Raw genomic sequence first — 26173 nt, 5'->3', positions numbered from 1 at the left:
CATTGGAAAAAAATAACATATAATTTAAAAAATAAAGTCAGATTATTTGAACAAATTTGGGAACCGTACCTGGAACATAACAGAGGGCTTGCCTCGGACCTCTACCCCTAAAATGATAAGTCGACAAAATGACTTGATCCAGTGTGTAAAAGTAGATGACACTTTTTTTTGTTTATTTTTCATTGTTTAATGGTTTTATTATATTGTATATGGTGAACGTTTATTGGTTTTGGAGGGGGTGGGGAAGGAAAAAAAGGGGAGAAAATGCTACTGTTTATATTTAAGAGGGAAATGTTTGTATGTATTTTGGTTGATATGGTTCACAGTGTGAAAAATAATTAAAAAAAAATTATCAACTGTCTGGTCAGCGTAAACAAGACCACAAGGTATAGGAGCAAGAGGCCACCATTGTGTCTGCTCTGCCATTGCATCATGAGCTGATCCATTCTCCCACTCAGCCCCATTCCCCTGCCTTCTCCCTATAACCTTTGATACAAGAACCCATTTCCCTTAGCAGAAGAATAATAAACATATGGTACTTAAAGTTGTTATGAGAAAGATTAACAGAGAAGATTGTAACTTTTCAGCCAAGTGGCTGGATATCAAGGCCTGAAAGAATGGTGGAGGTGGAAACAGTCAGAAATGACACAAGTATGTGAATATAAACATCAAGTACCACATCCTGCAAGGGGCTGTAACCAGTCTTGGAGACAGGACTCAACTGGGTAGCATGGGCAATTATTCCAATCTTTCAATTGCACGTACAAAACACAATAGAGCATTGACGCTTAACTCTGACAGAAAAACATCTGACTCCAATATTCATATCCCTTCCTATCAACCGTTTACCCAACCAACCAAACATTAACACATCTATGCTCGTCTTCAACAACTCTGCCAGTGGATTTATCTCATCCTTTTGAAGCAACCGGTTAAATTGCTCAGATTAGCAGTTCCCCGACTCTTCCTTCAGGAAGGCCGAGTATGACCACAATGCTGATCATTTGCAGAATTAAAAGGAAAAACCTTTCATGTTAAAAATTAATAATCAGAAAGGTTGCGTGACATTCATCAGATTTTTAGGATATAATCCACTCAAATCAGTTGCCACAAGGTTGACCAGACTCTTTTCCCAATGCATTAAGCTAATAGAACTAGCAGATTCAAACCAGCGCATCCCACATAGCAAAGTGAAAGTTTCTAAGCTCATGAGACACCACCTTTCTTGTCATAATTTATAACAGACAGAACTTTGTATATCCCACTATAATAACAATTTTCAATCTGCCCATCAGTGACAGTGAGGAGATGCAGTAAAGGAAGTAAACTTTTGGACCTGTCACACATACCCGTGCATCCCAGCATCCTTTTGCTGCATAATCACGCAATCTTCTCAGGCTTTGAAGATACCTCCCAGGATCAGTCACCTAACAAAACAAAAAGAATCCATTAAAATCAAACAGGAAGAAACAATGCGGATTTGGACAACAGTCTTCAAGCCCCCTTTTCAACAATCACTTTCTAAAAAAAATGGGAGAGCAAACAAGTGTGGGAAGAGCAGTCACCAGCTTGCCTTGTTCACTGAGTGAGTCTGCCAACTCCTGCCAGTTTGCATCACCATCAGGAAATCCACCACAATCCATCCTGCCAATCTCCCAAACACTTGTCTAGGGCATGCACAAGTCTAGTGTTTGTAATCGAGGGACCACCTGGAATAAATTAAAGTGCCTACCATCATCAACCTTCGAACTTAGCAACACGATCCTTCCAACTACTTTCTCAAACAATGACTTTCTCACAGGAGAGAACTCATCTGATGAGCACAAATCCATAATTATTGTCAGAATTACTTGTTCAACCAAATGCTCTTTAAAATTTTTTTTAACTTAAGTTTTATAAAATGCATTCTACCATCCGTACCAATTTTTAAAATCCAAAGTGAGGCCATTAATTCCCACTTTCCTTATGACAGGAAGCCATTTGATTTAATGGAAAATATGCCAGCCCCCCCTTAGCAAATCTATTCCTACAGGTATTTCCCTGTAACGTGCTCATCGACTCTTCTCTGTTCTCCTACTACCACTAGCGTGAAGGTAACTGGTATTTCCATGGGATGGGATGGTAGCTAGACCACCTGGAGAACACCCATGGCCATAAGGTGACTGCGCTAAACTAGGGGTCACCAAAATGGTCAATGGTGACCCCTGGGACCATCAAAAGGGTTGATAAATGTCGGGGGGTATCAATAAAAGGCAGAGGTGGGAGCAGGGGTCAATTATGCTTGAAAGCAGAGGCACATCTATGGAATATAGCAGCTAAGGCAGGGGGTGGCCAACCTTTCGTGAGAGCTGGCCTTGGTGGCTTCGGCCTCTTAATAAGTTGCGAGCAAAAGATCGACGGAGCAGAGAAAGAGGATGTATGTCACAGCCACCGCCCCCCCCCCCACCCCTGTCCAGTGCCACTACCACCCAAAAGATTCCATGCCTTGGGGCCCATGAGGGATCAAGGATTCGAGGAAAGGGTCGATAGTCTAAAAAGTTTGAGGTCCCCTGCGCTAAATCCACAAATGTCAGGATTAGAGCTAAGCCACTCAAGCTGTGAGGCCCACCCATGACAAACCTGGTGAATGCAAGCCCATTTCATGAGCAAGCAGGAATGGCCAGTTAAAAATACTGAAATGAGAGACCCTCTAAAAGTACATGGCCTTCCTTGGCAATCAAAGCTGACATCCAGCAAATGGTTAGCTCCTCTGTGGATGTCAACCTCTTATTGAAGGCTACTGGCAGAGCTCAATAAGTTGGACAGACTCTTGCAAGATTCAGCCAGACATGAGCAGTTTCTGGAAAACTCACATTGCAATTATAGAATATTCCATTCCAAAAATTCAACAGCAGATCTAAACTTACTGCTTCTTTGTGGTTTCTTTCCCACAATTGGTAAGAACTTGGCAAACACCCATGATGAGAAGATTCTTCAAACATTAATATTGCCTCCCTCTGTTTCTCTTCATCCTAAATTAGAGGAAATGTTTATTGAATACCAGACTACTCAAATATTAACTTTCACAATAACACCTACAACCACAGTATTCCAACAAGAGGAATATTAGGCAGGCGAAGGAGGTATTAGAATCGATCAATTCATAATCCGATCAAGTCTGAAGGAGAAAATTCTAGGTTTAAGTAGTCCATGAAGATTAATCAGCAACATGACCACAGCTAAAACAGCACAAGTACAAATGATTACTAAAGGATAAAACACAAGGAGTTTAAAAACATGGGATTACAGTACAGATCTGCATGAGCTTCAGACAGATGGTGAAAGGTGGAAGATAGCCAGAAGAGCATTCAAATAATCAAGTACAAAAGGGACAAAAGGCATGCATGGGGGCTTCAGAAGAGGAGTCAGAGGATCATGAGAGGTTACTTTCAATTACATTGATACCAACCTCAAAGAGACTTAGAACTTTGGCCAAACAGTAAGTTAGCGACGCTGCCTTAGACTGGAAAAAAAAAAATAGGATGTTAAATACTTGTCCAAATCTGTTGCAACAGGCAGCACCTGTGCCCAATTAGTTCTGTAAATTGTAACATACTATATTTCCAAGGTAGAGGAGTCTAGGACAAGAGGGCAGAACTTCAGGATAAAAGGGTGCCAATTTAAAACAGTGATGCGGAAATGATTTATTTAATCAAAGTGTCATGAGTTGCCACAGGTGGCTGTGGAAGTGAGGTTGTTGGATGCATTAAGGCAGAGATTGACAAGTATTTGATTAGTAAGGGCATCAAGGGTTATGGGGGAAAGCTGGGAAGTGAGGTTGAGTGGGAGGATGGATCAGCTCATGATTAGAATGGCGGAGCAGATGTGATGGGTCAACTTCTGCTCCTATATCTTGTGATTCCAATTAGGGAATGATCCTAATCTGCTGCTTCCTTTAGAAAATAGTATGTTTCTATGTTTGTATTCAGCAAAGTTTTAACTCCCACCAATTTTTGTTTTATCTATAACTTAACATCTTACTATCTTTCACATTCATAAGCTTACTATATCCTTTCACCAAGTTTTGCCACAAAAATAAAGGAAACTAGAAAGTTTCCTGGAGAACTGGAAAACAACAAGAACGTTGCCAAAGGTAGCAATTGGATTTGTATATACAAACCAATTGCTAGGGTGGTGACAAATGAACCGTTAGCTCAGTTGATAAGACAGAATGAAAAGATAAGAGGGATGAGAGTTATGAATGAGGAATACAAGTTTAATTTATTTGCAGATGATGTCTTGATATATTTGACAGAACCAAAATAGTAATTGTCACAAATGCAGGAATGTTTATTACAATTTGGAGAACTTTCTGGATATAAAGTTAATTGGGATAAGAGTTAAATTTTGCCAGTGGAGAGAGTGATTATTCAAAATATAAAAGTATTATAAAATTTAAATGGTCAGATAAACTCAAATATTTAGGAGTAATTGTAAATGCTGATTATCAATCTTTATACAAGTTAAATTCTGTTCCTTTGTTAAAAAAGATTAAAGCGGATTTAATTAAATGGAAAGATCTTCCGTTAACCTTAATTAGTCGTGTAAACTGTATTAAGATGAATATTTTCCCCCAAATTCAATATTTTTTTCAGTCGATACCATGTTCCCTTTCAAAGGATTTTTTCCAGGATTTAAATAAAATGGTGAGGGAATTTTTATGGAAAGGTAAATTACTGTGAGTAGTATTGTATAAACTCACATGGAAATATGCATTAGGTGGACTTCAGTTACCTCATTTTCAAAATTATTATGAAGCAGCTCAGTTAAAATTTGTTAGCAGGTTGATGGACATGGATCAACCTCCAAGTTAGGTGAAAGTGGAGATGGCTTGTATTTCTGAAGTTGAGGTGCACCAATTTATATTTCGATGGAATATGAATTTGTTGCGGGAATGTATTAAAACATTTGTTAAAAGTTTGGACTAAAATAAATAAGATTTTAGGATCAAAAGGTAAATTATCAATTTTAACCGCATTATATAATAATCAGCTTATTCCTTTTTCAATGTTCAATAATCATTTAAAGAGTTGGGTTTCTAAGGGTATAAAGACATTGCAGGATTGTTTTGAGGAAGGACAACTTCTTTCTTTTAACCAATTGAGGGAATGGTTTGATATATCTGAAAATTCTTTGTTTGTGTATTAACAACTTAGAGCTTTGTTAAAAGATATTTATGGTAAAGAAATGATCTCACCTGTACTGACGAAATTTGAATCTTTGATTTCCTCGAAACCAAAGAAGGGTTATATTTCAGTTATGTATCAAGTGTTACAAGATATTATGGATACACCGGAAAGGGAGAAGTCTAAGCTTAAATGGGAAAGTGATTTAATCTTTATTTTTCCGAAAGATAATTGGGTGGATATGTGTTATGATAGTGTAACTAAATTGATGAATGTACGATATGGAATGGTTAATTATAATTTTTTTTATATCAGTTATATTTAACTCCGGAGAAATTGAAAAAATGTGGTTTGCCTAACTCAGATTCTTGTTTCAGATGTGGTTTATGGACTGGAACTTTTTAACATGATGTTTGGTCTTGAGTTAAAGTACAACCATTTTGGGAAGGAATTAGGTTAGTTTTTGAAAAATTATATAATATTAAATTACCATTAGACCCATCCATTTTTTTATTGGGTTATATGGTTTCTTTTTTTTTTTCTTTTTTTTTTTTTCACACCATAAATCACAATAGCCATGATATACACTTTTTCTTTTCCACACATTTACAGTGACTTTTTCTCCCTCCCCCCTCCCTCCTCCCAAGCCACCCCCCCATCCCTCCCCCCTCTCATCCATTTTAGTTATACAATCTAGGTTGCATTAATTCAGTTAGACAATGTTGTCATTCAACAAAAATACACCAGAAATTCTACTGAGTCCATTTTTTTCTTCTCTTCTCCTTCCATCAACTTAGGTAATGTTTGTTCCCGGTAGGTTTTCGCTATTGTATTTAATGTAAGGCTCCCATACTTGTTCGAATATTTCAATATTATTTCTTAAACTATATGTTATTTTTTCTAATGGAATACATTTATTCATTTCTATATACCATTGTTGTATTTTCAAATTATCTTCCAATTTCCAGGTTGACATAATACATTTTTTTGCTACAGCTAGGGCTATCTTAACAAATCTTTTTTGTGCATCCTCCAAGTCAATTCCAAATTCTTTATTTTTTATGTTACTTAGGAGAAAGATCTCTGGATTCTTTGGTATATTGTTTTCTGTTATTTTATTTAATATCTGATTGAGATCATCCCAAAATTTTTCTACTCTCTCACATGTCCAGATTGCATGAATTGTTGTTCCCCTTTCTTTTTTACATCGAAAACATCTATCAGATACTGTTGGGTCCCATTTATTTAACTTTTGCGGTGTAATGTATAGTCTGTGTAACCAATTATATTGTATCATACGCAGCCTCGTATTTATTGTATTTCTCATCGTTCCAGAGCATAACTTCTCCCATGTTTCCTTTTTTATCTTTATATTTAAATCTTGTTCCCATTTTTGTTTAGTTTTACCATTTGTTTCCTCATTTTCCTTTTCTTGCAGTTTAATATACATATTTTTTATAAATCTTTTGATTAACATTGTATCTGTAATCACATATTCAAGGTTACTTCCCTCTGGTAAACTCAAGTTGCTTCCTAATTTATCTTTCAAGTAGGATCTCAGTTGGTAATATGCCAGCGCTGTATCTCCCGTTATATTGTACTTATCTCTCATTTGTTCAAAGGATAAGAATCTACTTCCTGAAAAACAATTTTCTATTCTTTTAATCCCTTTTTTTTCCCATTTTCTAAAGGCAAGGTTGTCTATTGTAAAAGGGAGTAGCTTATTTTGCGTCAATATTAGTTTTGGTATTTGGTAATTTATTTTATTTCTTTCTACATGTATCTTCTTCCATATATTGAGGAGATGGTGTAATACTGGAGAAGTTCTATGTTGTACCAATTTTTCGTCCCATTTATATAATATGTGTTCAGGTATCTTTTCCCCTATTTTATCTAATTCTAGTCTCGTCCAGTCTGGTTTTTCCCTTGTTTGATAAAAATCTGATAGGTACCTTAATTGTGCGGCTCTATAATAATTTTTGAAGTTTGGCAATTGTAAGCCTCCTTGTTTATACCATTCTGTTAATTTATCTAGTGCTATCCTCGGTTTCCCCCCTCTCCATAAAAATCTCCTTATTATTTTCTTTAACTCTTTGAAGAATTTTTCTGTCAGTTGTATTGGCAATGCCTGAAATAAGTATAGTATCCTTGGAAAAATGTTCATTTTAATACAGTTTATCCTTCCTATCAGTGTTAGTGGTAGCTCTTTCCAATGCTCTAAATCGTCCTGTAGTTTTTTCATTAGTGGATTGTAATTGAGTTTATATAATTGGCCTAGATTTTTGTTTATTTGCACACCTAGGTATCTTATTGCCTGCGTTTGCCATCTGAATGGGGATTCCTCCTTAAATTTTGAGAAATCCGCGTTATTCATAGGCATTGCTTCACTTTTATTTACGTTTATCTTGTATCCCGACACTTCTCCATATTCCTTCAATTTCTTATATAGTTCTTTTATTGATAGTTCTGGTTCTGTTAAGTACACTATCACATCATCCGCAAACAGACTGATTTTATATTCCCTGTCTTTTATTTTTATTCCTTTTATATTATTATCTCTTCTTATCGATTCTGCTAGTGGTTCTATAGCTAGCGCAAACAATAATGGTGATAGTGGGCATCCCTGCCGCGTTGACCTGCTTAAGTTAAATTGCTTTGATACATGTCCATTTACTGTCACTTTCGCTAACGGTCCCTTATATAATGCTTTAATCCAATTAATATACTTCTCCGGTAAACTGAATTTTTGCAATACTTTGAACAAGTAATTCCATTCTACTCTGTCGAAGGCCTTCTCTGCGTCTAAAGCAACTGCTACTGCCGGTGCTTTATTTCCTTCTACTGCATGAATTAAGTTAATAAATTTACAAATATTGTCTGTTGTGCGTCTTTTTTTGATAAATCCAGTTTGGTCTAAATTTACCATTTTCGGTACCTGTTCTGCTAATCTGTTCGCTAATAGTTTAGCTATTATCTTATAATCTGTGTTTAGCAAAGATATTGGTCTATATGACGCTGGTGAGAGTGGATCTTTCCCTTGTTTTAGTATCACTGTAATTATTGCTGTTTTACATGAATCTGGTAAGTTTTGTGTCTCATCAATCTGGTTGATTACATCCAGGAGGGGCGGTATTATTAGGTCTTTAAATGTTTTGTAGAATTCTATTGGGAGTCCATCCTCTCCTGGTGTCTTATTATTTGGTAAATTTTTTTATTATCTCTTGTATTTCTACTGTTCCAAATGGTTCTGTTAATTTATTTTGTTCCTCTATTTGTAGTTTTGGTAGTTCAATTTTAGTCAAAAATTCATCTATTTTCCCTTCTTTCCCTTCGTTTTCGGTTCGGTATAATTGTTCATAGAATTCTCTGAAGTTTTCCTTAATTTCTTTTGGATTATATGTAATTTGTTTGTCTTTTTTCCTTGTTGCCAATACCGTTTTCTTAGTTTGCTCTGTCTTAAGCTGCCATGCTAGGATTTTGTGTGTTTTTTCCCCTAGTTCATAATATTTCTGTTTTGTCTTCATTATATTCTTCTCCACCTTATATGTTTGTAATGTTTCATATTTTATTTTTTTATCCGCCAATTCTCTTCTTTTGGGGTTATATGGTTTCTTTAAGGGGGATTAGGGTTGGATAAGTTTCAAATTGCATTTGTACATTTCGTGTTGTCTGTAGCACGAAAATGTGTAGCTAGTACATGGAAAGATAATATAGAGATTAGTATAATACGCTGGCAGAATGAATCGAAAGCTTGTATTATCATGGAAAAAATTACATATAATTTGCATGATAATTATTCTATTTGTTAATAAGTGGTTTCCTTATTTGGAATATATGCATTTAGGTATACTTTGATTTATTGTAAATACTTTCAGTTTTCTTTTTATTTATATTTTTGGCTCTCCTTAAGAGAGCTGGCTGATGGGGTGGGAGGGTGGGGTTTTTGTTAATATACTTATACAAAATTGTTCTTATTGGATTGTATGTTGTTTTTTAATGATTCTTTAAATAAATAGTTTTTAAAAAAACATTGCCAAAGGTAGATTTTTCCAGAGAAAATGAACTACATTACTGTCATGTTTTACCATGATTAACAATATAAACTAAAATAGCAAACATACATAATGCAAAAACTATTCTATGGATGAATTTATCAAGTGTAAAATAACTTACTGATTGTAACTGGCACTCGTTTTTTAAACTTTCGTAAACAACAGCTTTGCAGCAACTCCCAGTTAGAGTCCACGGAGGTCTAATGAATAGCCAAACAAATGGGCTTGCATCGACATTCAGACTCTCAGCCAGACCGAAGAAATGGGAGGCTTTCAGCCCATTCACTTCAGCACGCCCTTCATCAGAAACTGAAACTGCAAAAGTATTTAATTATTTAATAAAAGGAACACCAAGAAAGCGCTTTGATATAAAATCACAAGAAACAGAAACAGGAGCCCACCATTCAATGTGGCTGATCAGGCCGTGAGCTAAGCTCCACTTACTAATCATTACCGTTAAGGTTTTGATGACTGAATTGATGGTTTTGTGGCCAAGTTTGAGGGTGGTACCAAGATAAGAAGAGGGCAGGTAGCGTTGAGGAAGCACCGAGTCTGTAGAAGGACTTGGGTTAGGAGATTGGGAAAGGAAATGGCTGATGGAACATCGTGTAGAGGACTACATGATCATGCGGAACATATAGACTACTTTGTAAACAGGCAATGAATTTAGAAATCTGTGGTTCAGAGGGACTTGGGAGTCCTCGTATAAGATTCCCCGAAGGTTAACTTGTAGGTAGAGTCTGTGGAAAGGGATGCAAATGAGCAATAAAATATAAAAGCAGAGATAAAATGTTGAAGATTGAAAGGGTGTTGGTCAGACCAAATAGAGTTCTGTGAGCAGATTTGAACTCCTTATACAAGAAAGGATGTTCTGGCACTGGACAGTAATCCTGGAATGAAAGGGTTATCTCACAAAGAGCATTTGATGGCTCTGGGACTGTACTCTCCAGAGTTTAAAAGAATGAGAGGCTTGGACAGAGTGGGTGTGGAAAGGATGCTTGCCATGGAGGGGAGGGGGGGTAGAGAAAAGAGTCTTGGACCAGGACACAGCCTCAGAATACAAAAATGTCCTTTTAGAACAGAATAAGGAGGAATTTATTTACCCAGAGGATGGTGAATCTATGTGAGGTGTTTGAGATTTGGTATGTCACCAGTGACTCTCAAAAACTTCTTCAGGTGTACTGTGGCGAGCAGTCTGGCTGGTTGCATGACTGTCTGGTGCAGAGGTGCCAATGCTCAGGACAAGAAAAAACTCCATAGGGTTGTTAACTCAGCCTGCGACATCACATGCACCAGTCTTCACTCCATCAAGGACAATCTACATGAGGCAGTGTCTTTTAAAAAAAAAACACAACCTCTAAATTCACCACAACCCAGGCCATGCCCTCTTCACTGCTACCATCGGGGAAAAGGTACCGAGCCTAAAGACGAGCACTCAATGGCACAAGGACAGCTTCTTCATCATAACATAACATAACAATTACAGCACGGAAACAGGCCATTAGGCCCTTCTAGTCCGCACCGAACCAAACACCCCTTTCTAGTCCCACCTCCCTGCACAATGCCCATAACCCTCCATCTTCTTCTCATCCATATACCTGTCCAACCTTTTCTTAAATAATACAATTGACTCTGCCGCCACTATTTCTCCCGGAAGATGATTCCACACAGCTACCACTCTCTGAGTAAAGAAGTTCCCCCTCATGTTACCTCTAAACCTCTGCCCCTTAATTCTTAACTCATGTCCTCTTGTTTTAATCTTTCCTCCTCTTAACGGAAATAGTCTATCCACATCCATTCTGTCTATCCCTTTCATAATCTTAAATACTTCTATCAAATCCCCTCTCAACCTTCTACGCTCCAAAGAATAAAGACCCAATCTGTCCAATCTCTCCCTATACTCTAGATGCTTAAACCCAGGTAACATTCTGGTAAACCTTCTCTGCACTCTCTCCACTCTGTTTATATCCTTCCTATAATTAGGCGACCAGAACTGCACACAGAACTCCAAATTAGGCCACACCAACGTCTTGTACAATCTCAACATCACCTCCCAACTCCTATATTCCATGCAATGATTGATAAAGGCCAGCATACTAAAAGCCTTCTTCACCACCCTATTCACGTGAGTTTCTACCTTCAGGGAACGATGTACCGTTATTCCTAAATCTTTCTGCTCTTCTGTATTCATCAATGCTCTCCCATTTACCACATATGTCCTATTCTGATTCTTCTTATCAAAATGAAGCACCTCACACTTATCAGCATTAAATTCCATCTGCCATTTTTCAGCCCACTTTTCTAAGCAGTCCAAATCCCTCTGCAATCCTTGAAAACCTTCTTCATTATCCACTATTCCACCTATCTTAGTATCGTCTGCATATTTACTAATCCAATTCACCACCCCATCATCTAGATCATTAATGTATATAACGAACAACAATGGGCCCAATACAGATCCTTGAGGCACACCACTGGTCACCGGCCTCCAACCTGACAGACAATTATCCACTACCACTCTCTGGCCTCTCCCTTTCAGCCAATGTTCAATCCATTTGACTATCTTAAAATTTATACCTAAAGACTGCACCTTCCTAACTAACCTTCCATGTGGTACCTTATCGAAGGCCTTACTGAAGTCCATATAGACAACATCCACTGCGCTACCCTCATCCACATTCCTAGTCACCTCTTCAAAAAATTCAATCAGATTGGTCAAACATGACCTTCCTCCCACAAATCCATGTTGAGTGCTCCTGATCAGACCCTGTCTATCCAGATGTTTATAAGTACTATCTCTAAGAATTTTCTCCATTAATTTACCTACCACAGACGTCAAACTTACAGGCCGATAGTTGCCAGGCTTCCTCCTTGAACCCTTTTTAAATAACGGAACCACATGCGCAATGCGCCAATCCTCCGGCACTATCCCCATATCTAATGACATTTGGAAAATTACCGCCAGAGCCTCTGCTATTTCCTCCTTCACTTCTCTCAATGTCCTGGGGAAGATCCCGTCTGGTCCCGGAGACTTATCCACCTTTATATTCTTCAAAAGCCTTAAAACTACACCTTTTGTAATCTCTATATTCCCCATATTTACCCAATTTGCTTTTTTTATCCCACATCTCCCAATATCCTTCTCCTTAGTGAATACCGAAGAAAAGAAACTGTTCAATATCTCCCCCATTTCTCTAGGCTCCACACACAGTTTTCCGCTCTGATTTTCTAAGGGACCAATTTTGTTTCTAGCTTTCCTCTTACCATTAACATATTTGTAGAACTCTTTTGGATTAGTTTTCACCCTGCTTGCCATAGTTTTCTCGTACCTTCTTTTAGCTTTCCTAATTCCTCTCTTAAGATTCCTCTTACATTCAATGTATCTTTCAAACATCTCCTTAACTCCATGCTTCTTATATCTAATGTACACCTCCCTTTTTCTTCGAACCAAGTTTCCAATATTCCTTGAAAACCACGGCTCTCTCAAACCTTTTGCCCCTCCTTTTAACCTAACAGGAACATAAAGCTTTTGCACTCTCAAAATCTGATCTTTAAAAGACTTCCATCTCTCTACTACATCCTGCCCATAAAACAAATTGTTCCAATGCACACCCTGCAAGTCCTTTCGCATCTCCTCAAATCTAGCTTTTCCCCAATCAAAAACCTCAACCCTTGGCCCTGATTTCTCTCTTTCCATAATGACATTGAAGCTGATGGCATTATGATCACTGGACCCGAAGTGCTCTCCAACACAAACCTCCGTCACTTGACCCATCCCATTTGCCAACAGTAGATCTAACACTGCTCCTTCTCTGGTCGGCACCTCTACATATTGTTGTAAAAAACTATCTTGCACACATTTCACAAACTCTAACCCATCCAGTCCTTTCACAGAATGTGTTTCCCAATCTATATGTGGAAAATTAAAATCTCCCATAATTACAACCCTGTGCTTATCACAAATATCTACTATCTCCCTACAGATTTGCTCCTCTTGGTCTCGGTCCCCTCCGGGTGGTCTATAATACACCCCTACAAGTGTAACCTCTCCTTTCCTACTCCTCAGTTCCACCCAAATAGCCTCCGTGGATGTGCCCTCTAATCTATCTTTCCTAGGCACCGCTGTAATATTTTCCCTGACAAGCAATGCAACCCCACCTCCTCTTGCCCCTCCGACTCTATCACACCTAAAACAACGAAACCCAGGGATATTCAGTTGCCAATCACATCCCTCCTGCAACCATGTCTCACTAATCGCTACCACATCATACTTCCAAGTATCAATCCACACCTTCAGCTCATCCACCTTTTTTACAATACTCCTGGCATTAAAATATATGAATTTCAGGGATTTCCCAATTTTTAATCCCTGTTTTCCCTCATCTTTAAGAACAACATTATTTACTTTTCCTGCCAATTGCCCTTCATCTTCTTCCAGAGCATTTCCCTTCTCTATCACCTGCTCATCCATATTCAAATACTTACTACAAACTTTCTTTGTTTGCATTCTAACCTTCTCCTTACTGCTCTGTACTATTTTGTTCCCTCCCCCCAACCATTCTAGTTTGAATGATCAATGAACCAAAGAGACCGCCTCACTTTGACTTTTCGTGCACTATTTTTATTTATGTTGTAAGGTGGTTCATATCAATGTTTGCCCTGTGACGCTGCTGCATTACAACAAATTTTGTGACATTCATGGCAATAAATTCTGATTCTGGAAGTTGTTGCTGCAGATTGCTGTGAAGGCCAAGTCATTGGATACATTGAAGATGAGTTTTTTTTATTAGGAAGAGAATGAAGGGTTAAGGGGAAAAGGCAGGAGAATGAGGTTGATGATGGATCAATGGCTGAATGGCCTAATTCCACTCATGGATATATCTGTGTGCTCCCTGTAGCCCTCAATTACTCTTAATCAAAAAATCTGTCTCAATTATACTTCATGAGGTGGCTTCTGCTACTTCATTGAGCAGAGGACTGACATCTCTCTCAGAACAATTCCCCCTTGTTTGACTTAAATCTACCCCGACTCGAGTTGATGTCCCAAGTTTTAGTCTCAGCTGCCAGTGGAAGCAACCTCCCTGCTTACTTTCATACAATTCCACCTCATCCTTCCAAACTCTACTGAGACGATGAAATCTCTCATTTCCAGAAGTAACCAGATTAACAAGCTCTGTACCACTTGTTTGAGAAAAGCCTGTATGCTTTTCTCAAACAAGACCAGAATTGCAGCCAGTACTCCAGGTACAGCCTCCCCCATAGTTGCAACAGAACTTCCTTGATCTTAAATTCAATCCCTCTCGCAACAAACATGCAGCTCCTTCAAACTGAGTTGGGGAACTGGAACTACAGCTTGATGTCCTGCGGCTTTTAGGGGAGAGCGATGAGGTGGTTGAAAGGACCTTCCTCCTCCCCAATGGTCACATCTGCACTGGGTGCACTGGGATCCAGCTCCTCAAGGACCAAATTAGAGAGATGGAGTTGCAGCTTGATGACCCGCAGCTTGTTAGGGAGAGTGAAGAGGTCAATGATAGGACGTAGCGGGAGGTAGTTACCCCTAGATTAGAGGGGTCTGCTAAGTGGGCAACTGCCAGGGGAGGGAAGAGAAATGCCAGGATAGTGGAGAGCATCCCTGTGGCTATTCCTTTCAGCAACAGGCACATTGTATTGGATACTGTTGAGGGGGCTGATTTGACAGAGGATGGCCACAGTGACCAGGTCACTGGCACTGAGCTTAGCTAGCGCTGTGGTGTAGAAGGGAAGTAAGAGGAATGCAGTGGTCATTGGGGACTCCATTGTCAGGGGTACAGACAAAGGATTCTGTGAGCCTGATAGATATACCCGCATGGTGTGTTGCCTTCCAGGTGCCAGGGTGCGAGATATCTCAAATCGGGTTCAGAGTATTCTGAGAGGAGAGGGTGAGCAGCCTGATGTCTTGGTACCAATGACATAGATTTAAAAAAAGGAGGTCCTGAAAAGGGAGTTAGGATGGAAGCTAAGAGACAGGACCCCCATGGTAGTGATCTTGTGATTTCTACCTGTACCGAGTGCAAGTGGGGGCAAAAATGGAAGGATCAGACGGATGATTGTGTGGCTGAGGGGCTGGTGCAGAAGGCAGGGTGTCAGATTCTTAAACCATTGGAATCTCTTCTGGGGTAGGCATGACCTCCACAAGAGGGATGGGTTACACCTGAACACAAAAGGGGCCAATATTGCCCTGGCGGGCAGGTTTAATAGAGCTGTTGGGTATGGTTTAAACTAATTTGACAGGGGGATGGGAACCCGAGTGATAGGACAATGGATAGGAAAGAGAAAATAGGAAAAGTTCGGATAGGCAGTGAAATTAAAAATGCAGAAGGAGCAGAAAGGGATCGGAGAGTATGGCCAAGTGCATCAGGTTACAAGGGTGTGGGAGTAACATATTAAAGGGATTATACATGAACGTACAGAGTACAAGAAATAAAATGGATGAGCTTGAGGCTCAACTACATATTGGAGGGTATGATGTTATAGGAATAACAGAAACATGGCTGCAGGAGGGCCAGGATTGGGAAATTAATATTCTAGGGTATACATCCTATTGAAAGGACAGACAGGTGGGTAGGGGGGGTGGGGTGGCTCTGTTGTTGAGGAATGATTTTCAGTCCCTTGAAAGGAGCGACATAAAAGTAGGTGGAGTAGAGTCTGTTTGGATAGAGTTGAGGAATTGTAAGGGCAAGAGGACCATAATGGGAGTCATATATAGGCCCCCAAACAGTAGCTTGGATATAGGAGGCAGAATAAATCAGGAGTAAAGATTGATATGTCAGAATGGTAATGATACAGTTATGAGGCATTTCAACATGCAGGTAGACTGGGAAATCTAGCTAGTGTGGGACTGCAAAAATGTGAGTTTATAGAATGTCTCTGGGATTCATTCTTAAAGAAGCTCATGATGGATCCCACCAGGGGGAAGATAATTCTGGATTTGGTGTTGTGTAATGATGCGGATTTGATGAGGGACCTCGAATTAGGGGAGCCATTAGGTAATAGTGACCATATTATGGAAAGTTTTTATTTGCAATTTGAAAGGAAGAAGGAAAGAAAGTCGGAAGTATCAGTATTAGAGTTGAATAAATTGGATTATGCAGCCATGAGGGAGGAGCTCACCAAAGTACAATGCAAAGATACCCTGGCTGGGAGAACAGTGGAACAAAAATGGCAGGGATTTCTGGGCATTTTTCAGAAAGTGCAGGACCAGTTCATTCCAAAGAAGAAAGGTTCTAAAGTGAGCAAAGGGCAACTGAGGCTGACAAATGAAGTCAAGAACAGTATCAAGACCAAGGAGATGAAGTAGAATATAGCAAAGAGGAGTGGGAAACCTTCAAAGAGCAACAGAAGATAACTAAGAAAGGTATAGTGGAGGAAAAAAATTAAGACAAGGGTAAACTAGCCAATAATATAAAAGGGGATCGTAAAAGCTTCTTTCGGTATGTAAAGAGGAAAAAATTAGTTAGGACCAAAATTGGGCCTTTAAAAACAGAAATGGGCGAAATTATTACGGGAAGCAAGGACATGGCTGACAAGTTTAACAGATACTTTGGATCTGTCTTCACCAGGGAAGATACAGGTGAAGGTCAGTGGGGGGGGTCCTGCGGTTTCAAAGGAATTGATAGAAATTCCAATGGTAATGGAGGAATTGATGGAAATCCAGATTCAGAAGCATGTGATCTTGAATAAATTGAAAGGACTGAAAGTTGATAAGTCCCCAGGGCCTGATGGGACACCCAGGATGCTTAGGGAAGTTGCTCTTGAAATTGTGGACACATTGGACAACATTTTCCAGTGTTCTATAGATCCAGGAGAGGTGCCGGTGGATTAGAGGGTGGCTTATGTTGTGCCACTTTTTAAAGAAGGGAGGGAGAGAGAAAACAGGCAATTACAGACCAGTTAGCCTGACGTCAGTAAGGGGAAGATATTAGAATCTATTATAAAAGAAATAACAGAACTCTTAGACAGAAATAATAGTATAATTACAAGTCGGCATGGAAGGGAAAATCATGCTTGACCAATCTTGTAAAATTTTTCAAGGATGTGGTTGAGGAGGGTGGACATGGGAGAGCCAGTGGATGGGATGTGCTTGGACTTTCAGGCTTTTGATAAGGTCCCACGCAAGAGATTAGTAGGCAAAATCAGAAAGCATGGTATTCGGGGTAGGGTGCTGACATGGATAGAAAATTGTTGACCGACAGGAAACAAAGAGTAGGGATTATTAGGTCACTTTTGGGATGGCAAGATGTGACAAATGGGGTCCTGCATGGCTTGGTGCCGGGTCTTCAGTTGTTTATCATATATATTAATAATTTAGATAAGGAGATTATAAATAATATTATCAAATTTGCAGATGACACAAAACTGGGTGGCAGTGTAAAGTGTGGGGAAGATGTTAGGAAAATACAGGGGGACTTGGACAGGTTGGGTGAGTGGGCGGATGCATGGAAGATTCAGTTTAATGTGGATAAAGGTGAGGATATCCACTTTGGGAGCACGAACAGGAAGGCAGATTATTATTTAAATGGAGTCAAGTTAGCGAATGGGGAAGTGTAACGTGATCTAGGTGTACTGGTACATCGATCACTAAAAGCTAGCATGCAGAGTTCAACAAGTTGTGAAAAAGACAAATGGCGTGTTGGCCTTCAGAAAAAGGGGAATAGAGTATAGGAGTGAAGATGTCTTTCTGCAGTTGTACAGAGTCCTGGTGATACCACATCTGGAGTATCATGTCCATTTCTGGTCTCCTAATTTGAGGAAGGACATTCTTACTATTGAGGGAGTGCAGCGTAGATTCACAAGGTTATTGACATATGCCGAAAGGTTGGATAAACTGGGGTTGTATACGTTGGAATTTTGAAGGATGAGGGGAGATATGATTGAGGTAAAAAAGACAATATAATTATGAAAACTCGGTCATAATTTGCTTTACCACTCAATTCAGTGTCATCAGCGAACAGATACACACCACACTCAATCCTCTCTTTCAAATAATTTACATATATTGTGAACTGTTGTGTGACCCAAGAAACTCTCTGTTGGTGAACAAATCCTCTATCTGTGCTAATAGATTACTCCCAATTCCATGCATTCTTGTGCAGGTCTTTTCTGCAAATTACAACCCCAGCTTTGCCTTCATAATACAGAACACAACAGCAATACTGTCCGATGTACATCAACTCAACAATCTAAACCCCCTCCCCAAACCTCACACCTATAACCATCCATTTTTTTGGTATCCATATGCCCAAGAATCTTAGGTATGTCTCTATTGTATCAGCTTCCACCACGATCCCTGGCAACACATTCCAGGCACCCACAACTCTGTGCAAAAACCTGATCTCTGACCTCTCTCCTAAACTTACCTCCCTTCACATTAAAGAGATGTCCTCTGGTACTTGCTTCTGTCGCCTGGGGAAAAGGGTGCTGACTGTTCATCCAATGCCTATCATAATCTTGTCGTCCTCCACTAAGTCACGATTTATCTTTCTTCACTCCAACCTTGCTTCGCAAGATGGTCTCCAATCCAGGCAACATCCTGGTAAATCTCCTCTGCACCCTCTCCCAGGCTTCCATATCCTTCCTGCAATGAGGTATCCAGAACTGAACTGAATATCCCTAGTGTGATCTCGCCAGCTTTATAGAGCTGAAAATTACCTTACGCCTCTTGAACTCAATTCCTTGACTAACAAAGGCCAGCATACCATAAGTCTTCTTAACTACCCTATCAATCTGCATAGCAACCTTGAGAAATGGATTTGGACCCCCCAAGACCCACTGCTTTTCCACATAGTTAAGAATCCTTCCATAAATCATGCACTCTGCCTTCAAGTTCAATCCTCCATTTTCTTCCCAACTGTGTTTCATGTTGTAACCTTCAACAACCTAATCAACACCTCCAACCTTCATGTCAGCTGCAAACTAACTGACCCATCCCTCGAATTCTCCGTCCAAGTCATTTATATATTTTTTAAAAAATCACAAAGTGAAGGAGTCCCAGAACAGATTCCTGCAGAACTCCACTGATCACTGACATCCAGGCAGAAGATGTTCTGTCTATTATCACCCTCTGCTTTGTGCAGTCAAGCCAATTCTGAACCTACGCAGCCAAGCTTGCATTAATCACATGCCTCTGGAGGTCCTTGTCAAATGCCTTTTTAAAATCCATATACATCCATTGCCCTACTCTCATCAATTTCTTTTTAACTTTGTGAAGTTGTACATTACTTTTAGTCCTGAACAATGATCTCCGAACATTATGGTACAAGTTTCGCTTACTGTTTTTCCTCTGCCTGTCACTTCGCCTCATGCTATAACTTGTCCCCATATCATTCACCTGGAACTGCTATAGAATTGGCAATGTCCCCATATCGTTTAGCCTGCTCCGAAACAATCATCTCAGTCTTTAAAACCAGCTGACTCGATAATTATGTGGGAAAGAATTTAAAATTCAATTTATTATCCTAGAGTTCCTTTGAATCTTCTGTGTTTGTCCCAATGTAAATGTATTTTAAAAAGCAGCATCAATACTTACGTCCTTCGTTGTAAAGGTATGCTATCCCTAGCTTTATTGCAGCTTCAAAGTTCCCACTTTCTGCAGCCCTAGAACAAAGGTTGTTATCAGAGTTGCAGCAAAGATTTCTTCCTCCCCCCAAATGGAGGAAGGCAACATTTTGGTTTTTAATAGTCTAACAATTGTGCTGTTCTACGTTCTAAAAACCAGATGTCAGCATTTTGGACAAAGCTCCTTTTCCTTTGAGCGTTTAAGGGTCAATGCCTGAATGAACACTTGCTGATTTGGCACACTAAACAACTGCATCAACGAGGCAACAAATATGGACATGAAGTGAAACAGAACAACTTGCAACCCCAACACAACATGTTTAAGAAGAACTGCAAACAGGAGGGAAAATACTGGAATCTAGAAATGGGATTACAGGGCACTTGGAAAATAAAGAGATTGGGCTGTCAGCTTGGATTCCTGGAAAACTGCAGATAGTCCCATCCAATGTGATGGAGAGTGGAGCAATTCTTCCCCCCCATGGTTGGCACGTTGCACAAGGAAACCTCAAGCCAATTAAAGAATGTACTTCGGTGCTTGAATCCAGATGAATATCAAAAGTTGTGGAGTTAACCATTCCATTCACAAGGGAGAAGAATCTTCATTCAGACCATGGGAACCTTTGAAATTACAGTTTATTCAAAGCAGATGAAGAGAATCTTCGATCAGCAGTGGATCTTGGGCTTGTGTAGGAAAGTGGTGCCAAGGTAAAAGATGGATCATGTTGAACAGGAAGCCGACAGATGATAAATGTTCATACCTGCTTCTATTTACGTTCTTTTGAAAACAGCAACACATCGAAAAACTGTACCTTTCAAAGAGCCACCGATTTACTGGAGACGGCCAAATTTCCTGAAAATTTGCATGGGCCCAAACACTGGAATGATTGTCAACAAGGGATTTAAAGAGAGGGTGCACCTGAAAGGCAGGAGTAGATGAATTTCTGTGAACTTCTTACACAATATATCAAGAACAAAGCGTCCTATGAAAACTAATGCATGCCAGCACTCTCGACAGAGTTCCGACAAGGGATTGTTCCTCTGAACACAATCTTACCTATTCAAGATCCAACAATCATCATTCAAAAGCCCAATAAGACCCAGACACAGGGGTTATTAGGTTCTGTGGAGGAGGACACGAGATCTGCAATGCACCCACCTATGCATTGGTTTAATCACACATGGTGGGACTGCAGCAAGCTGGGTTTTCAGAGACTAACTACAACACATGGAAAGAGCCACAAAACCACCTCAAAACTCAGTCCTTGGTAAGTTTCGGCACACTTGAATGTGGAATGCTACGTATTCAGGATGCAAAAGGGTGGCATGGTTGATGTCGTGGTTAGCACAACACCTTTACAGCGCCAGTGATTGGGACTGGACCGGGGTTCAAATCCTGCACTGTAAGGAGTTTGTACATTCTCCCGATGTCTCCATGGGTTTTCTCCAGGGCCTCCAGTTCAAAACTTAGTGGGGGGGGGGGGGGGGGTCTATGTTAATGGGGTGCAAATTGGGCAGCACAGACTCATGGGCTGAAATAACCTGTTACCATGCTGTACGTCTACATTTAAAAAAAAATTTAAATACTGCATATTTTCACATTTCTTTTGGCATGAAGGGTGTGACCCCAATCCATATGGGTTTCTTATATAGTGGCATTCTTCCATTCTCATCACACATTCTCATTACAGAAAAGCCAACCAACTTACAGCTCGGAAATGCAGAATATCCTGGGCTGGGAGACATTCCAAAACACAAAGCAAAATATCAGCCGGGAGGCCGAGCAGCGTCAGGGCAAAGGCACTTTTCTTCACTCTCTGTCTTGCAAGTAGTGAGACACATTTTGCACATTTACAGCGAAACACTGAAAGATTAGAAAAGTAGAGAAATGGGATTTTTAAATCTTACTCAGAAACTCAAACTTCAGTTCCATCAAGAATCTTCACATGAGACCCAGAGCTGTTTAGATACCCCCACAGGATTTTCTCCCTTCCCTCAATGGAACACATAAGGATGGACTAAGTGGAGAGGAATCCAGATACTCAATAAACAAAAAGGTTCATATAAATTGCTTTACCCATTTCTCATAAAGGATTCCAGGGACAGTGGTTCTTTGTACGTGAAGAGATAGAGCAGTCTAAGCGTTTAATTTTCAGAATTTATACAAATGAGATATTTCATTGAAATGGATGTAATTACAGGGCTTGATAGTTTGAACACAGGAAAGATGCGCCATCCAGATGAGAGGACCGAAACCAGGAACCATCACCTCATCTACAGGTGAGAGCTGAGGAGAAATTTCTTCATGCAGGGGATGGTGCATTGGTGGAATTACCACCTGGGAGATTGTGGAACCCAGAAATGCAAAACAGGTTGAATTCTGGATAACAAAGGAACCGTCAGAATCGTGAATCACACAGGAAAGAGGAGAAGTAGATCAGTAGAGTAGGCAAAGGACCAGACCCTCCTTCTGGTCTGTGATTTATGTTGTCTGTACAGGTACACGATCCTTTATTCGGACATCTAAAATCCGGAAAGCTCCAAAATCCAGCAAGTGGAAAGAGAGGCAGCAGCACAAGTCAGGCAGGCAAGGGGGGAGACCGGCAGCACGAGTCAGGCAGCCAAGGAGGGGGAGACTGGCAGTGCGAGTCGGGTGGGCGAGGAGGGGGAGGCCGGCAGTACGAGTTGGGTGGGTGAGGGGGGTGGGGGAAGACGGCAAGGTGACTAAGGGGATGGGGGTGGATACGGCAGTACAATTCGAGTGGGTTTAAATCTGGCTTTCCGAAATTCGGACACACTGTTGCTGGGCAGTTCCGGAAGAAGGATCGTGTACCTGTATGAGAGCTAGGACTTTGAACTGTATTTACGAATTGAATAGGCACTCAGATAAATTTTGTAAACCACAACTTTATATTAGCAATAAAAAAGTTCAAATTAGTCAAATCAAAAGCCAATTGATTTTTGTTATCTTGGCAAAGTGAGATCAGCATTTGTTGCCCATCCATGATCCTATTTAAGATCCCAGCAAGTCTATAGACTATTTTATGTAGGGTAATTGTACAATGTGGAGAGAACACGGAACATTCCAGCACGGGAACATACAACGTCTATGGGGAATAGGATGCTTAAAGTAAAACTTTGCCTCCTGTGTTCCAGGCATCCCGCAGTTTCAATGAAAAAATAACCTTCCTCACACAAACCCATTAAACTGCACCGCCATGAAGCAATTTCCTCCACTATTTCACATTTTATCCTGGAAAAGAAGACTGGCTGCCTCCCTAATTCATGCCTCCATCTTACGAACGTCCATCAGATCCCACCACAGTCTTCGAGGAGGCAGAGAAAGGATGGGGAATGTTTTGGCACAGTATCTCCAAGTTACTCCCGACCAGTGAGTCACTTGTCTTCGATGGAGTGCTCACTAATCACCCCCAAACCAGTCACATCCCACCTGCTCTGTCCGGTTACAGGGCATCGGACGGTGGAGGGGGGAAGGAGGGTTCCTGGCATCTCTAGCAGCTTGCAGCCCCAACCCTACTCTCCACCAAATCCACAACCCCCCCCGATTACCCAACACCCCCCCCCCGATTACCCAACACCCCCCCCCCGATTACCCAACACCCCCCCCCGATTACCCAACACCCCCCCCCGATTACCCAACACCCCCCCCGATTACCCAACACCCCCCCCCGATTACCCAACACCCCCCCCCGATTACCCAACACCCCCCCCCGATTACCCAACACCCCCCCGATTACCCAACACCCCCCCCCGATTACCCAACACCCCCCCCGATTACCCAACACCCCCCCCTCAGCCTACCCCCGCCCCTCAGCCTACCCCCGCCCCTCAGCCTACAACCCCCCCCTCACCCCCCCAGCCAACACCCCCCCACCCAACTCCCCCTCACCCCCCCAGCCAACACCCCCCCCAGCCAACTCCCCCCCAGCCAACTCCCCCCCACCCAACTCCCCCCCACCCAACTCCCCCCCACCCAACTCCCCCCCACCCAACTCCCCCCCACCCAACTCCCCCCCACCCAACTCCCCCTCAGCCTACACCCCCCTCAGCCTACACCCCCCTCAGCCTACAACCCCCCCTCACCCCCCCAGCCAACACCCCCCACCCAACTCCCCCTCACCCCCCCAGCCAACACCCCCCCAGCCAACTCCCCCCTCAGCCTACACCCCCCTCAGCCTACACCCCCCTCAGCCTACACCCCCCTCAGCCTACACCCCCCTCAGCCTACACCCCCCTCAGCCTACACCCCCCTCAGCCTACACCCCCCTCAGCCTACACCCCCCTCAGCCTACACCCCCCTCAGCCTACACCCCCCTCAGCCTACACCCCCCTCAGCCTACACCCCCCTCAGCCTACACCCCCCTCAGCCATACACCCCCCTCAGCCTACACCCCCCTCAGCCTACACCCCCCTCACCCCCCCACCCAACACCCCCCCACCCAACTCCCCCCTCACCCAACTCCCCCCTCACCCAACTCCCCCCTCACCCAACAGCTCCCCCCACCGAACCACCCGGGACTCACCGTCCGCCCGCATCTTTACCCTGTTCCCGCCGCCCTCGAGGCCGCCGCTACCCCTGACCTCGCTCCCGCCGCCCCGCGCGCCGACCGTTTCCAACCCGCCGTCGCCGGTGAACGTTTCAAAATGCGCGGCGCTGATTGAGCAAGACCTGGAACACGCCCCGCCCATTTTCTCATCCATCAGCCAATCACAAACCTTCCTTCCCTACACTTCACAGTGATTGGTACGTTCGGCACGGCTTCCGGGTTGTGACCGAATCCCATTGGCTGCACACAATGCACTTTCGAATCGGGCTGCACAGACGGAAAGTGCTGCCCCTGGTGGAAGGGATTGGAAGTGCTGCCCCCCGGTGGCGGAGTTAGGAATTGCTGCCCTCCGGTGGCGGAGTTAAGAAGTACTGCCCCCCGGTGGCGGAGTTAGGAAGTGCTGTCACCCGATGGCGGAGTTAGGAAGTGCTGCCACCCGATGGCGGAGGTAGGAAGTGCTACCACCCGGTGACGGAAGTGCTACCCCCGGTGGCGGGTGAGGGAAGTGCTCCCCCCCCCCCCCCCCGGTGGTAAGTGTGGGAAGTGCTGCCCCCTGTGGCGGTTGAGGGAAGTGCTGCCACCCGGTGCTGGGTAAGGGAAGTACTGCCCCCCGATGATGCGTGAGGGAAGTACTGCCCCCCGATTATGCGTGAGGGAAGTCCTGCCCCCAGTGGTGGGTGAGGGAAGTGCTGCCCTCTGTGGCGATTGAGGGAAGTGCTGCCCCCCCCCCCCCCGGTGGCAGGGGTGAGAAATGCTGCCCCCGGAGGTGAGTAAGGGAAGTGCTGCCCCCCGGTGGTAGGTGTGGGAAGTGCTGCCACCCCTCCGTGGCGGTTGAGGGAAATGCTTGCCCCCCCCCCCCGGTGGTAGGTGTGGGAAGTCCTGCCCCCGGTGGTGTGTGAGGGAAGTGCTGCCCCCGGTGGTGGGTGAGGGAAGTGCTGCCCCCCCCCCCCCCGTGGTAGGTAAGGGAAATGCTGCTCCGCGGTGGCAGTTGAGGGAAGTGCTGCCACCCGGTGGCGGGTGTGGGAAGTGCTGTCCCCCAAGAGGTGGGGTTGGGAAATGCTGCCCCCGGTGCTGGGTGAGGAAAGGACTGCTCCCCGATGGTGTGTGAGGGAAGTGCTGCCCCCCATGGTTAATGTGGGAAATGCTGCTCCCCGGTGGCAGTTGAGGGAAGTGCTGCCACCCGGTGGCGGGGGTGGGAAGTGCTGGGGTTGGGAAGTGCTGGCCCCAGTGGCGGGGGTGGGAAGTGCTGCCTGGCTCGTTGACCTGACAGGTCAGAGAGCGGCAGATACCTGACTGAAGAGGACACAGTGAGATGTAAAGATGTTGCGCTAACTGCTCCAAGATTCGTTGTGCAGAGGCATCCTGAGGGTCCAGTAATTGGGTCAGAAAGCACATGCATGGTATGTTCAGCTCATTGGGTGGGGCATTAAGGTAAGGAAGTTATGCTGCAGCCATATAAAACTTTGGTTAGGGCTGCACACTGCATTGGCCCATTACAGGAAAGATGTGGAGTGTTTGGAATGGGGACAGAAGAGATTTACTGGGTTACTGTCCAGATTTAAAAGTATGAGAAATTGGATAAACTTGGGTTATTTTCTCTGGAACATCTGAGGCTGAGGGGAGACCTGATAATTTAGAAATCTATGAGACATTTTCGATGCATACATGTGGGTTGAAGGACCTGTTTCAGTGCTGTCGTTATGTTTGTATCTTGAAACAGGTATGGCTGCCACTGAAGTGTCTCTTCTCCACACCCACTGCACCCTTGGTTTGGGTTCAGAGATGGTCACAGGCAATC

The 26173-nt window shown here is 42.6% G+C and overlaps 1 protein-coding gene across 1 annotated transcript in view; it reads right to left on the bottom strand.

The window, feature by feature from the left end:
• The window catches only part of ccnf (cyclin F), a 47669-nt gene extending 23214 nt beyond the window's left edge, over positions 1-24455 (bottom strand). Inside the window, exons 1-8 of the mRNA XM_069905307.1 lie at positions 24352-24455; positions 21517-21671; positions 20620-20726; positions 19782-19849; positions 9339-9532; positions 3449-3502; positions 2907-3011; positions 1350-1427 (exon numbers count right to left, since the gene is read on the bottom strand). Of these exons, the coding sequence (XP_069761408.1) occupies positions 1350-1427; positions 2907-3011; positions 3449-3502; positions 9339-9532; positions 19782-19849; positions 20620-20726; positions 21517-21671; positions 24352-24364 (774 nt within the window). The 5' untranslated portion in view covers positions 24365-24455. The remainder of the gene's footprint in view (positions 1-1349; positions 1428-2906; positions 3012-3448; positions 3503-9338; positions 9533-19781; positions 19850-20619; positions 20727-21516; positions 21672-24351) is intronic.
• Positions 24456-26173: the final 1718 nt, after the last annotated feature.

The sequence above is a fragment of the Narcine bancroftii genome, chromosome 12 (genome assembly GCF_036971445.1).
Source record: "Narcine bancroftii isolate sNarBan1 chromosome 12, sNarBan1.hap1, whole genome shotgun sequence".
NCBI lineage: Eukaryota > Metazoa > Chordata > Chondrichthyes > Torpediniformes > Narcinidae > Narcine > Narcine bancroftii.
The sequence above is the reverse complement of the archived record's forward strand: the minus strand, read 5'-3'. Positions and strand labels throughout refer to the sequence as shown.